Below are 15,520 nucleotides of genomic sequence, written 5' to 3'. Positions count from 1 at the left end.
AATTTGACATTCAATGGCCAGTAGCAATTGTGACTTTTTAATAATAAACATAAATGGTCTCATAATATATAGCCCTTTATCGATTTTCTATATCTATATTATTTTAAAATTTTAAAATTTTATAATTAGATGTCCAATATATTTTGGAATCATCTTAAAAATTTTTTGCACCAAAATTATATCTTTTGATAACGTGGTGGAGACCTTATTCAAACCCATAAAAGATTGTGTGGACCATTTATACTTGTTACCCAAAGGCAGATTTCAAATGAGATAGTTGTAAGAGTATTTTGATTAGATAAATTCTCAAACTTTTCGTGACATATTAACCAAACCATCCAATTTGACATCTAACGCCTACGGATGTATAGACCATTTATATTTGTTATCCGAAGGCAGATTTCATAATAGATGCAAAAGTATTTTGACTAGACAATTTTTCAAACTTTCGTCATCCAAACCGTCCAATTTGACATCTAACGTCTACGAGTAATTGTGACCGCCTTTGTTTCGAACGTGCATTGTTTAGCATGCAGAGCGGCTGCTATGCCTTATGCACTATACATTGTGCACTGCACTCTCCGAATATGCACAGGCGGGTTTAGGTGTCTGTGCTGGTCAAGAGATCAGCATTGTGAACTTGTAAGTTATAACTGTTATTTGAGCAGCAGAGATGTAATGAAGAAGACAATCGCATTTGGTCGCTCGTTTCGGTTGTCATAGAGAGTGTGAGGGAGTTGGCGCCATGAGAGGAGGGGATGCAAGGAACTGGGACGAAGAAGGCTACAGGACGAGTGTCATTGAAGAGAGGGAGGCCCTAACCCTAACTGTATTCCGTACCGCTTTTGCCCCCTCCCCTAACCCTAACCCTAACCCTGACATCATAGTCGCTGCTTGCAGTGATGGCTCTGTTGCTCCCTTCTCCATTTCCTCTTTCATCTCCTCATACGTAAGTTCCATTATCGCCTCCTTAACTCTCTCCTTCTCTCTGTAATTCATAATCTCTCTGGAATGTGATTCACTCTTTAATTTAACAACGTGTAATATAAATCTTATAATTATAAAGTTAACCTTTCCTCAAAAAAAAAATAAAAAATGATTAGTGTATGAATGGACTCCTGTTGAACCATTCTGCCTTACAGTTTTCCATTGCTGTAGTTGGATTATTAGTGATTCTTTTTTTATTAGAGTTGTTTGTTTTCTCTTCATTTTTCTTTTACATATTCCTCATGTCTGTTTTTTTTGAGAAACCTTAACTTTATATAAAAGGTAACTGTAGAAGGTTTTAGTTTGATATGTCATCAATCTTATTATTTTCTCATTTGGCGCAACAACATGAATTATTTTGTTTGGCATCTGACATGCTTATTATTTATTTTTTGCTGAAAAGTGTGATCTACTCGGAGCGTGTTTGTAATTGGAAATTTGTTGCGAGCGTAGAGGATTGGGAAATTGGATAGTATTCAAATAAGTCTATGTTTTTCTTTATATTCATAACATTCTTGCATTGTGGAATTGCTGATGATGTCGATTCTAGTGGTTGGAAGATGTACCATTGTGGTATACGCTTGGAACCAATCTGCTCCCCTTTTGTCTTGTGATGTAGAACAAGATGCCTCTTATTTTTTATTTTTTTATTAAATTAAGGATGTATTTTTGGAATTTCTAGGGTTATTTTTTTAATTTTTAGGGATTCTATTTTTTATTTTTTTTGGATTTTAGGAGTTGATTAGAAATGTAGTTAGAGTGCTTATGGAATATTTTGTTCCATCAGGGGTAAAAATGTCAATAAGAATTTTGTTTTAATTAGCCTTTTTATTTCAATTAGAATTAGGATTGCTTGGATTCTAGTTATGGTATTTTATTATGAATAGGAGTTTATAGAAAATTTGGAATAGAGAATTGAGATATTGTGTAGAAACATTATTTCGTTGAATTCTTGTGCATTCTGCAAAGCCATTTAAGATAGGCTTGTTAGCTTCGTCTTTTATTTTCCAATCAATAGATTATTGGATTTTCATCCTTGTGAAATTCTTTCTAAATCAATTGGTATCATAGCTCATGATTCTTGAGCAGCGGAATCGTAGGTTAAATCTAGGGTTTGCTGAATTCAGGCTAGAACGTGTTGATTTCAGCCTGTAGCTTGTTTATTTTAGCATGGTTTGCTGATTTTCTGCATTGGGTTTGTGATTTCGGTGAACTTATAGCATCAAGAAAGGGTTATGGAAGGGAGGCTCTCATCGACCTATCTCGAGATGCCAGAGATAAAGAGATTGAGGATCTCAGCAGGCGGGTTCAACAACTTGCCCAACAACTCTCTGGCATGGATCTTTCCGCCAAGGAAGTTACCAAGTACAAACCCTTTTTTACTGTCGTGCTCTACTTAAGGAGTTGAATGAAGAGGAGAGTGATAAAAGACTTAGACGTGGGGAACATCATTTTAGGGTTTTTGATTTGAAAGCAGACATTCTTGATTTTGATTAACATAATTGACTCACAACTAGGGGAGCGGTAATCTTGCTGCTTGTGAGTACGATTTGGTTCATGATATTGAGGAGGCCAACCATGAGAAATGTTTTATTTTTATCAAGTTGCTTCCAAATTTAGTAGGTTGTAGATTGAAATTTGATACATGCTTAGATGAAGAACAAATCTTGTAGGAGAATTGATCTATGATGATCAACATGATTTTGTGGCTGAATCAATCTTTGATAAACAAAAAGATAAAGGGCTCCAAGGAAAATCAACAGGTGAAGTTGTTGGTTCAACCAACTAATCCAGTGTTCATCTCGAAGATCCTCCCTTGGTATATTTTAGGGCTAAGCCAGGGCAATTTCAACAGGGTTATATGGTTGAACTGATGCAAATTTGAGCTAGTCATGTGACTGAACTGAGCATGTATATCATGGTTATTCCATTGACATAAAATGACCTTTTCCTTGAGGGTTTCTCAAAAGTGTTTATGAATATATCAAAAGATTCCAAAGACCCAATCTCAATAGATAATCACTGTGTTCCAATGCATAAGTCCCAGAATCATGTTTACAATGTTTGTGTTTAAGAAGACAATGGGCTTAGCAAATAATTCATCTTTACCTATTTCAAAATTCAAAGGCGAGTTTTCTTCAACCAAGGGAGATTGATGTAGGATAAGATGCATCTTATTTACGAGTTTTTCTTATGAAATTTTAGGGATTTATTTTTGGAATTTTCTTGGGTTATTTCTTAAGTTTTTAGGGCATATTTTATTATTATTATTATTAATATTATTATTCTATATTTTAGTATTTTAGGATTTTAGGAGTTGATTAGAAAAGTAGTTAGTGCTTAAGGAATATTTTATTTTATCTATGATAAAGAAATCAACTCCTCGTGGGCAATATTAACCTGTTGCTCAGATTGAGGTTCCTCAGCATAAACATATTCAAAATCTTCATCAAGGTGATGCTGAACATCCTCATCAACAGTACTCGGCTGACGAGTGTCATTAGGAGTGCAGATAGGGAGAACCACTCCTTCATTTTTGGAGTATGGAGTATGGAATATGGCTAATTATCTTGAACCATGCCCTCGCTGGCATTGTTTTCATCTTGCTGCAAAATAATTTTACATAGATTTTACATCCTCATTTCATCAAAGGTAACATCTTTTGATATAAGAATGCATCAAAGGTAACATCTTCTGATACAAGAACATCTTCAATTGTAGGTCTGTACCAATGATAGCTTTTATAACCATTGTCGTATCCAACCAAAACGCATGCTTTTGCCTTAGGACAAACCGACAAAGTTTCTTCCTTTGACTATGATATATGAACATAAATGTTGCATCCAAAAGATCAAAGAAATGAATTATCTGCATGCTTACCATAAGACATATTATAAGGAATTCAGCCATTCAAAACATGAGTGGGGAATCTGTTTATAACATAAATAGCTGTGTGAAAAGCTTCAATTCATAGATATTTTGGTACCCCACTAGCGAACATCAAGGAAAGGGCAATCTCACCAATATGCGGTGCTTTCATTCTGCTACTCCATTTGGTTGTGGAGTATGTGGACACAAAATCTATCACTCTACTTCATTATTCTTCAAGTAGTTTTAATGCATGAGTTCTCCCCTCACCTCCCCCATCCATCATTATGAAAGAACATAATCGGTCTATGAAAATGATTCTGAACAAAAATTTTGAACTGTACAAATTTTACGATTACTTGAGACTTTTCCTTGATGAAATAAATCCAAGTACATCATGAAAAATCATCCGCTAAGATTATCAATATTTGGGATGAGAAGAACCAATTGGTGCAGGTCCCGACACATCAAAATGAATTAATTCAAAAGGCGAGGAAGCTCCTTTCTTATAATTGGAAAAGGGAATTTGGGAATGCTTAACTGACAAACATGACCTGAAAACAAAATCTAGCTATTAAACAATTGAGGGATTAAGCCCTCTTTACATAATCTACTAACTCATGACTGCAATGACCTAGACGGTGGTGCCAAACATTGGCATCCTCACTTTTTTATATTGTGGAAAATACTAGGAATTGCATCGGGGATTGGTCGGGAAATACTTCCTTCGAGCGTACATATGGCTATGGGACGATGCACTCTATAGGGAATGCTTCCTCTGAAGTCTCGAATTGGCATCCTCACTTATTAGAAATGAAGAGACTCAATATTGGAGCTTCTTTAATTTATCATTCAAGACATATAAATGTCTTTACCAAATCCCCTTAGGGAATGTTGTCCTAGATAATGGATCCTTCAAAAAAAAGTGGAGGACGGTGTAAAAATAAAGGTTGACTTATTTTCTTGAGTCAATTGAGAAACAGAAATGAGACTACGCTTGATATTAGGAACCAAAAACACATTATTCAAAAGAACGAGACCTTTAGAAAATTTTACAAGAGCATTTCCTACATGTGTGATAAGGAGTGAGGAACCATCTCCAGTTATTACAGAACAACCACCAGAATAGGGGATAAGGGTTAAAAATTTACCTGGATCACCTACAACATGGTTGGCTGCCCCACTGTTGACAATCCTTGATCATTTGGTGACGTCAATGTCATGACTTCCATTGAAGTGTTTAGGGCAGCAACTTTGTTTGCATATTATTTGAGCTTTGTCTTTTCTGATTATACCTATAGTAACAATCCTATGCGGTATGCAGTAGATTTGACATGCCACCTCGTTGTAACCCATATTTGCATTTTGTGGATAGTATTTGGGTGCAAGAAGAAGGCCATGCCCTTGATTGGGTCGAAGTGAAAGTAATCCACCTGCTCTTCCACGACCTCGATTGCCATTATCCCGTCTACCTCCACCTCCACCTCCACCTTCTCCATATTAAAAGTTGCAAGGTTGCTGCTGTGACTAACACTTCATGAGAATCTTGATTATGGATGTGTTTTAGTGTAGGTTGGCTATGAAAAAGGGCCTCATGTTATAGTAATAGGGCGCAACTTTGAAAATGTGAGAAATGGCAGCATAGCAGTTATTGAGGTAACAAACTTTTGTATTCACCCCTCAGGCCAGCTAGGACATAGTATACTTTCATTTTATCATTAATAGGTTGTTGAATCATGGTAAGCTGATTGCAAAGTCCTTCAATTCTCTATAATATTCCATTATCATCATCTTTCCTGGTTTGCATTGCTGTACTGCAAGTTTTAAGTGCATTGCACTAACCTCTGACTCCTGTGAGAAGGATTCATGAAGAGCCATCCATAACTCTACAACAGTGGGCATTCCAATGACTTCTACAAGGATTTCTTTAGAGAGAGCTTCACTAATCCATCCAATGAGTTGCTGATCAGCAGCAACCCATTCTGCACATGCGGGGTTTGTGAATGAGATTCCAGTCTCACTTTTGATAACAAGTTCAGAAGGGTGTTTTGAAAAACCATTTAAATGTCCCATGAGTTTCTGACGACGAACAAATTGTTCGATAATGGTTTTCCATGTTATGAAATTGGATGAAGTCAACTTTATAGAGACCATAGAAAATAGGTTGGAGGACGACATAATGTTGAGCTAGAAGTTGAGAAGAGAAAGAAAAGGTTGCTGGAATTTCAGGAAAGATTCCTGGAAAAGTGAGCGCATGGTGCTCTAAAGGAAGAAAGTTGGGCACATGAGGCCCTAGAGAGTGGAAATAGAGTATTAAGGTTTCAAAGAGAGGAATTTTGAGATTTTGTCAAGCGACAAGAAGAAAGAGGTGCTGTACAATTGGGTCCATGATGCCCTGCAAAGAGAAATTTAGGGTCGTAAGTCCTTAAAGAAAGAACTGGGCACGTGATACTTGATTAGGGATGGATTTTCCCCTCCTTATTTTCTTCTTGTTCTCGTTCTCGTTCTTCTTCATCTTTCATTTTTTTTTTTTTTTTTTTTTCCTTTTTTAACCTACCACCCCAAACCCCCTTACATTTATGTGAAGGGGAAGAGGATGAAGAAGGAAGAGGAAGGAGATAAATTGAGAGTTATGATGAGGGAAAGTGGAAGATGTAAGAAAAGGAGATAAAATCTTGATTTATGTGAAGGGAGGAAGATCAAGATGTAGGACGAGGTAAGAGAGTGGTGTGTGAGAGAAAGGGAGACGAGATAAAGGAAGTGGTGTAGTAAATAATTGAACGGAGATGAAAATTAGGGTTTTAAGAAGGTAAACACAAAGAGGAGATACAAAACCTTGTGTTAGGGTTCATGTGGAGAAGAATGACTGGTATTTGTTGAAAGAAGATAGAAGAAGACATTGGCAGAAGATCCTTGAAGGGCCTTGAAGATCTAAGGTTTTCTAACCTGCTTTTATACTAGAAAAGCTCGAAGTGAGAGAAAGAATAAGAGAGTCATGCATGAAATCCCCTTGGTCTAACTTGGGAAGCACATGCTACTATACAAATTATGAAATAACTACAATTATACATCATACATTAAGTACATATTCTTAACATCTCCCAAGATCCCTCCTTTCCAAGGTACTCTTCAATTTCTTCTTCTCTTCTGTCCCTTCTTACTTCTCTTTCCTTTTTTTCTTTCATATTGATTTCGTTTCTTTTCTTTTCCTTCTTACTTCTTTTCTTTCATTGCTTTCCACTCTTACTTCATTTCTTCCCTTGAATTTTTTAGTATTCTTCCTCCTTTTTTAATATTCTCTTTTTCCCTTGTAGTTCCTATTTTCTTTTTTCTTCACACTTATGATTTTATATAACCCACCTCCAAACCAGCTAACATTCCCTTCTAAAAAATCGCTAAAACTTTAGAATTAACCCATATGTTCTCCTAGAATCAATCGTAGATGAAATTCCTTGAAACCTTATCCCTAAGTTCTCTTTTGAAGTCCAAACCCCAATTTCTTCACACACCCAGTAACTTCAAAAACCCTTGAACTAATTGTGGAGATCTTTCGGAACTAATTTAAAGTTATTCTATACCCACTTCTTCCCTTGACGCAGTAGGCTAGCTTTAAATTGTTTGGGATTCATTTGGCTGATTCTCTTTAAGGACAAATTTCAATACATTAGGGTGTCGAAATCTAATCTCCCAGAAATTAAAATAAATTTTTAAACTTGCAAGTTGATTTACACAAATTATTTTATTTAGTTTTCTTGATAATTACCCGTTGAAGTTGTAGATATTTAACCTTAATTGAATTTAAAATCTTCTCTAGACATGTTTTAGGGCCTTGTAGTCAAAGATTAGTGAGTGGCTGATCTTATGTTATATCACCTCATGAGTTCTTTTCTTTTGTATGGTGAAACATGGGTTGGGAGGGGCATTATTAATACCTGGCGGATTCTAATGGTTACAGGCAAATGGAGGTTCATTGACCTCTAACACATACCTAACCGGGTTTTTATTACATAAAAACTCCTCTGGAAATGCGTTATAAATCATATTATCAGCTGGTCTTTTGATGCCTTTTTCTTGAAGCCCGCTGATATTGGCTTTGGTTCCCATTTTTTTGGTCGAACTAGGAATTATAGGTTGGCTTAAAGAATTAAGATCATGTTATTTATTAGGTTTTGAATTCATCTAATCTGAACCTCTTGGGACGCATGATCTCGCGATCTTGAATGACCTCTTGCCTATAAACTGTCATAATAGTTAAACTGCAATTTATGCTTTGGTTTCTATTAGATTTTGACTTCATGAACTTCAATAATTGATTAGGACCCAAGATCTTATGATACTTGCATTCCCTTTGCCTAAAAACCTCTCTAATAGTACTTTCCAAGAACACAAAAAAATTCTTTATAGTTGTTCAAGCTAGATTTTAGCTTGCACTATTTGTTCGTGATTGTTTTTCCTTTTTTTTCAATCGGAAAATGGTTTGATAGGGCTGCTGCCCTATCAAAATAAGTAAAGCCTCAACTCAAAACTCATTGAACATTGTTATTCTAGCGCCGAAAAACCTTCAAATCGATCATCTTGGCCTTGATCGTTATAGTTGTAAAAAAAAAAAAAATGATTTCAAGCCCTACAAAAAGTGCATATTGTGACAAATATCTAGACTGTCCATTTCGTGTTAAAAATAAGTGTTCACGGATCGGCAAGATCTGTACCATTTTTTGTGCTTCAAATTTCATAGTCAGTTTTGAAAATTGATTTGAACCATAATGGAGATTTCCGATGCCCAAAGCGCTTGCCGGATGAGGATTCAAAGTGAGGCTTTACTTTATTTTTATAAAACCTAGGCCTTATAGATACGGCATCCTTTTTAATATCGTCTTGTTTTATCTCCACATGTATAAAATATAGATACACAAAATTGCTATGAATACAGCATCAAGTATGTTACAAAATTCTGAAGATCAGCTCGTTAAGGCTGAAGTTTTAGTGAAATGGTCCAGCCTATTAACACCATCTTGAGCTAGAGAATCAACCAGCTGCTGCGAAGTGTGCAGAGACTATATCATGATCATACATCTCACAATAATTTCTTCAAAAGTGAACTCCTATCACCAAGGGTAATTGTTTTCTCCTTTAGCCCAAGAAATGGCATTCCTTGAGTCTCCTTCTATTACTATGGATGTTTACTCTTTTGTCATTAGTCTTTTGACTGTGAGAACGCCCATGCTTCCACTTCATTGGAGTCAAATACACCTAGTCCAAGTATGTTGAAATCAGATTGCACTTGCATGGCTGAAAAACTCCTCCCACCCTCAGGTCTTGGATTGCACTCCAGACCTGCAGGTTGTTAGTGTTGTTGTATTATACATTATATATCGTTAAATGCTCTAAGAAATTACCCATATTCCATTATGAAAGATATCCTCAAAACAAATTTAGAAAAAAATTAATTTTTTCTTGTAATATTTGATCTTTTCTATATTCTTCTATATTCATGTAGTCATTCTTTCTATTTTTTATTTTTATGGACTTTTTGTCTTTTGATGATGTATGTGATCATTATTTTTTTCATTTTCTTGTTTATGCACACAAACAAACACATATCCCAAGTTGCTAATTCTAATTTCTCAAAGCTGGGCACTCATTTTTCATTTCTATTTATTAGAAACGTCATTCATAATTGATGCAGGAAAAGAGAAAAAGAGGTAAAAACAATTCATTAAACCATCAAAACATACCAGATTTGAGTGGATCTGGCTTTCCTTGCACCAAAAAGTTATCCCATAATCCTATATAGGGGTTGCTCGTACTATTCACAATCTGTTTTTATTGTTCACACCCCAAAAGTGTTAGAGATCCAAACACCCTAGGTCCTTTTATTACATTATTACAAAAAGATCAAAACTACCTCCCGCTTATGTTAAAAACATTATAAAAATGCCCCATAAGTCCCTTTACTTAAAATAAAATTTGTAGTGACGCTCTTACCCCGAATAAAATAAATAATTCCATAACTATTCTAACCACTTTTCTGAACATCTCCTAAAATCTTAAAAAATATAAAAAATCCTAGAATTCCTAAAAGAACTTAAAAACCTGCCAAATAACCCTAGAAAATTCCAAAATACATATGTAAAATTTACTAAGAAAAATTAAAAAATGAGACACATTTTGTCTTACATCATTCTCCCTTGGTTGGAGAAAACTCTTCCTAGAGTTTTGAAATAAGATTTTGCGTTAGTCATGCAACCTCTTCAACCCGAATGCTGAAAACATGATATTGGGACTTGTGAGTTGGATTAATCAAAGCACAACAATTGTATGTTGAAACTGAGTCTTTGCAATAAGTTGATATATCCATTAACACTTTTGAGAACCCCTCGAAGAAAATATTGTTATACGTTGATGGAACAACCGTGACATGAACCAGCTGAAATTTCATAAATACAACTGTTAAACCTTTCTCAATTGCCTTGGTTCCGCCCTAGAACAGACCAAGGGAGCATCTTCGAGATGATCATCTCCAACCACTAGTTCACTAACCAAATCAACAACTTCCTCTTCCAAAATTTCATCATCTTCCTCTTGACCATTGTCACCTTCCTTATTTCACCTGGTTCTTGTTTAAAAATTGGATTACTACCTTCGTCATCTGAACACTCATCAAATACTAGTGGAGAATCCCAATCAATGCCTTGCTGATTTTGGAAGTAAATTGATGAGAAATTCTTCAGGTTTAACCAGTTTTCCTTGTCTACTACTCGAGCTGTAATCATGCTGCGCCATATCACTAATGCCTCCCCATGATCACTATAGGTCACTTTTGGGTTCTCTTCATCAACTGGCTCATCGTATATGAGATCACCTTCAAAAGAATGCTTGTTGTCTTTATCATAAAAACTTCTTAGAAAGGTTAATTAACTTATGCCCAATCCCCGAACACTCATAGCACTTGATGTTGCTACCGGCACCCCTTTCAGGTCGTCCGACTTCTGAAACAACCCCTTTTTGGTCCAGGGCACCTGGCTGGTTGGCTGTTTTAGTAGTATGAGATGTCGAACCAGCATCGGTCATGCTGCCTTTTTTTCTAAAATCACCACCAGGGACTGCTGTCGTATTTCCCCATCACTCACACTTGCCCCCCACCTGTTTGAGGGTCGTTTTGCTGAGTTGTGACACACTTTGCAAGGTTATAGGCCTCATCACCGCTGCAAAACTACCACATCTTGAATTGATTGGTGCAGTCCATTCACATACTTGGCAATGGACTGCTCCTCTCGCTTGAGCACATCACTACGGGCAGTCAAAGGTTGAAACTCATCTGTGTATCTATCTCCTTGGGGCAACACATGTATCTTTGGAGATAAGGACTGTAAATAATTCTCAAGTAGGTACTTTTTCTTTAATTTCTTTTTCATGTCCTCCCAATATTAATTTTGGGTTTTCCCATTCCTTGTTCTCAGCTGTTCCCACCATACTGATTACTGAAGCACCTTTTCTTCAATCTAATAGCAAGAAATTTAACCTTTTTATTCTCTAGCAGATCCTTGGAATGAAATATCCTCTCTACCATGGCTAACCACTTTATAAAGTCATTGGGCTGCTACTTTTCTTCAAAAGCAGGAATATCTACTTTTGGATTTATGGAATTTGAGTGCCACCCGTACCTTTGCTCATATTCCTCTTCACTCGACTCATCCCACGGAGCACGATAGCGAAAAGGGTTGTGCTCAATAACATGTTGGACAGACAAAACTTTATTTTATCCACAATCGATGCCTGTAAGCCGCCTTGTGAGTTCCAAAACTTGTTGTCTCAGATACTCTATCTCCTGATACCTCTCATCATGAGGTGTATCCATATGAATGCCCTTGCCTCAACCTCTTCTTGTTGCCATAAGTTCACCGAAATCACAAGCCTTAGGCAGAGAACAAACAAAACCTAGCTGAAACTAGCAAGTTCTAGTCTGATTTGGCTTAAAATCTGAAAAAGCTAGACTTTTTGTAGATTCCTAGTTATGCTGTTGGGGAAAGCCTACGCTCTGATACCAATTTGATGCAGGAAAATAGAGAAAGGAAACAAAAACAGTTTATCAAATCATCAAAACATGTCATATTTGAGTGGATATGGCTTTCATTGCACAAAAACGTGACCCCAAACCCTAGATAGGACTTGTTCATGCCCCAAAGGTGTTAGAATCGCTAACACCGTAGGTCTTTTAGTCTTTTTATTACATTATGATAAAAAAGATCAAAACTACCCCCACTTAAGTTAAAATAAAATTTGTAGTGGCACTTTTACACCTAATAAAGCATGTAACTCCATAACTATTCTAACTACTTTTCTTAACATATCTTAAAATCCTAAAGAATATAAAAAATCCCAGAATTCTTTAAAGAACATCATCGTCATCATAGCCTTTTTCAATTAATTGAGGTCGGCTACACGAATTTTGGTTCGCCATTCTGCTCTATTAAAGGCCATATCTTTAGTGAGACCATAAGTCCCCATATATTTTCGAACTATTTCTAACCACTTCTTTTTGGGCCTACCCCTTCCCCTTTTAAGTCCTTCTACTTGAATTAATTCGCACCTCCAAACAGGTGTTGTACTTGGTCGCCGCCACACATGGCCATCCCACCTAAGTCTACTCTCTCTCATCTTATTGCCTATTGGTGCCACACCTAAATTCTCCTGAATGAATTCATTTCGAATTCTATCGCTTCTTGTCTTGCCACTCATTCATCTCAACATCCTCATCTCCGCTACACTCATTCTATGGGTATATTATTTTTTTTCCACCCAACATTCAGCCCCATTGAGCAAAGCTGGTCTCACAGCTGTCCTATAGAACTTGCCTTTAGCTTCATTGGTATGAGGCGATCACATAAAATTCCAGTTGCGTATCTCCACTTTGCCCACCCAACTCTAATTTTGTGTGTGACATCTTCCTATATCTCTCAATTTTTTTAGATTATCGACCCAAGATATTGAAAGTGCGGTATTTTTTGTACTTCTCGACCATCAATCTTAACTACTTCCTCGTCTCTACTCCTATTGTTACTAAATTTGCATTTCATATACTTTGTATTTGTTCGGCAAATTTTAAAACCTTTGGATTCTAAAGCATCCCTCCAAAGTTTTAACTTTGTGATGATGCCCGTTTCGGGTCTCATCGATCAAAACTATGTCATCTGCGAACAATATGCACCACGATACCTCATCCTGTAGGTCCTTAGTTAAGTCGTCCATATCTAAGACAAAGAGGTACGGGCTCAATGCTGACCCTTGCTGTAGACTTATTGTCATTGAAAACTCATTTGTCTTTCCACTAGTTGTTCGTACACTAGTTAGCGCTACATCATACATATCTCTCTTCAAGTCGATGTAGTGAACTTAAAACCCCTAAAAAAACCACTGTAAATTTCCAATAATATGTCCTTAAAATTTATTAAGAAAAATTAAAAAATAAGACACATCTTGTCTTGCTTCAAAAATGATTTGAGTTTGCATTGACTTCTTTGGAAGTCGATGCATTTCAATAGTTTGTTCTATTATATTCTACAATTGACATTAGTATCTTTTCATACTTCGCAGCCATCTTCGTTAAAGAGCAACGATCATCATCAGTAAGTACACGCTGTATTTGGCATTTGTTTTATGGGTTTGTAAATAAGATAATCTTTATGCGCCTAGTCAATCTTTTGTACTGATTAGCTATTTGATGTGGAGGCATCTGCTTGATAATCAGGTGGCAGATCCACTTTACTCTCTTCAAGGACATCAAGGCCCAGCTTATGATGTCAAATTTTATGGTGATGGAGAAAATGCTTTGTTATTAAGGTTTGTTTGAAGATCTTATGTGATTTGCTATTGAAATTCATATGTAATATCTTTGCGTGTCATATCCATTTTTTGTGCATGTATGTGCTCGTACATATGTACATACATGTGTATGTATGCATGTATGTGTGTCAAAGTTACCGGGAATGGGAGCATCAAGAGCTCCTGTATCGGGAGTGGCAGAACGGAGCGAGGTAGGCTCAAAGATCTATGATTGGGGGAACGAGGTCTATACATGGTCAGGTAAAGGGATCGAGATCTTGACTTTTAGGGAGTGTGTTCTATATATGCACAATGAATTCTTAACTAAATTCGGGGATCGCTTTCCTCCATGATGAGGATCGAGGTTCCTGAAGATCACTTATCAACTATATTATATAATTTGGGAGCGAAGGCCATTGAAGAGTATGTTTAACCTTTTCCAAATACACAAACCCAATATCAATGTAAACACAGTTCATGTCATTGAAATTCTCTTTAACATTTTGTTGTCATTGGAGTATGATCGCATAGTGATAATAGAAATCCAATACGGTAATGTAATACCTAAATCCTCGATCCCAATTCCCATGTTAACAATGGGAATGGAGGGTGATAAAAACAGTTACTTAAGAAAGAATCACCATGAAAAATTAATCTTGTGGGTCCATTACAAAGATAACACACCTACCTACATTGGTCTGCCTACAACTCACATGTTTTCATTTTTGGCACCAATTAGTTGGATTGGGTGACTCCCACTCGAATATCAATTGATGATTAATATAATAATGTTCCGATAGATTGTTTCCAAAAAAGAAATGTCATGATAGTCAAGCTCTCCTTCGCATAGTAAGAAAAAGGAAGGACATTGCCATATATAATTCCCAACAGCTCTCTTCTGTCAAAGATTGGTAGGGCCTAAAAAACAAGTGTGTGTGCGTGCGTGTGTGTGTGTGTGTTCCATCACCCATAAGGCAATCCCATAAGTGTGTGTGTGTGTTCCATCACCCATAAGGCAAATCCCATAAGTTTGATTTGGTTAACCCACACTGAAGCGATAGAAGTCCTTCAGGAGGTAGACAAGACCCATTAAACTAGCTCCAAGGAAGTTAAGCATATTGACATTCCTCGATAGAACCATAACGCTACTAACTTTTGTATCTCCTTCCAACTTCTTGCTTCTCTCTCTTTTTCTTCTCTTTTGTTGCCTTTCTTTGAAACTAGACATCAATCACGCTTCACAAGGTGTGTAAAGTTGTGAATTATAAAATTTGTAGGATATGACATATAGAAAGCTTGTAAGTTATTAAAAATTTGAGGTCCATACTCCATTGTATGTAAACCAAAGAATGTATTGGTGAAATTCGCTCCCAAAGAAGAGCATACTTGATTCCAAGTTCATAGAATTGCGGTTCCGGTTACTCATTGGACCATGATTTTTGACACAGGGAACTGAATCCCTTTAGCTGGGATCGAGTTCACTGATTTCCTGAATTGAGATCCGAAATGTTAAGGAATCACCTGGAATCGAGATCCCATGTCTTGGAGTGGGGGATAGAGCTTCCAAAGCGGAAGTGACTCCCTCCTTAGAACATCCCAGTAACTGTTTTGTGTGTGTGTGTATGGGGGGGGGAGGGGGGGGAGGGGGATAATTTGATCTACACCCTAGGCTGGATCACTACAGTGGGTTCACTTTTTGTTTTTTTACATGGTGAATTATGATCATCCATTTCATGGGTCGCTAGATCTAGGCCTTTAAGAACTCAAGCATTTGTTCACTTGTTGATGTTATCTACAAAATTTGGGGTCAATCAAACTCCTAAAGGACTAGATCTAAGCATTC

General features: G+C 36.6%; 1 protein-coding gene across 50 annotated transcripts in view; it reads left to right on the top strand.

Annotated features, from left to right (window-relative positions):
- The first annotated feature begins 591 nt into the window (after window positions 1-591).
- The window catches only part of DWA1 (DWD (DDB1-binding WD40 protein) hypersensitive to ABA 1), a 71,652-nt gene continuing 56,723 nt past the window's right edge, over window positions 592-15,520 (top strand). For 17 of the 50 annotated variants that reach the window (XR_016055898.1, XR_016055896.1, XR_016055897.1 and 14 more), the window contains exons 1-3: window positions 592-949; window positions 13,450-13,481; window positions 13,585-13,695. Coding sequence is in view for 13 of the 50 variants with exons in the window: in XM_088867389.1 (XP_088723515.1) it covers window positions 746-949; window positions 13,450-13,481; window positions 13,585-13,695 (347 nt within the window). In the remaining 37 variants the exon portion in view is untranslated. Of the gene's footprint in view, window positions 950-13,449; window positions 13,482-13,584; window positions 13,939-15,520 lie in introns of all 50 variants that reach the window. The other 33 variants (XR_016055900.1, XR_016055899.1, XR_016055894.1 and 30 more) reach the window with 6 other exon arrangements.

This window comes from Amborella trichopoda, chromosome 5 (assembly GCF_054954075.1).
Source record: "Amborella trichopoda isolate Santa Cruz 75 chromosome 5, AtrichopodaSantaCruz75HAP2 v2.0, whole genome shotgun sequence".
NCBI lineage: Eukaryota > Viridiplantae > Streptophyta > Magnoliopsida > Amborellales > Amborellaceae > Amborella > Amborella trichopoda.
Note: the sequence above shows the minus strand (reverse complement) of the source record. Positions and strands in the feature narration are given on the sequence as shown.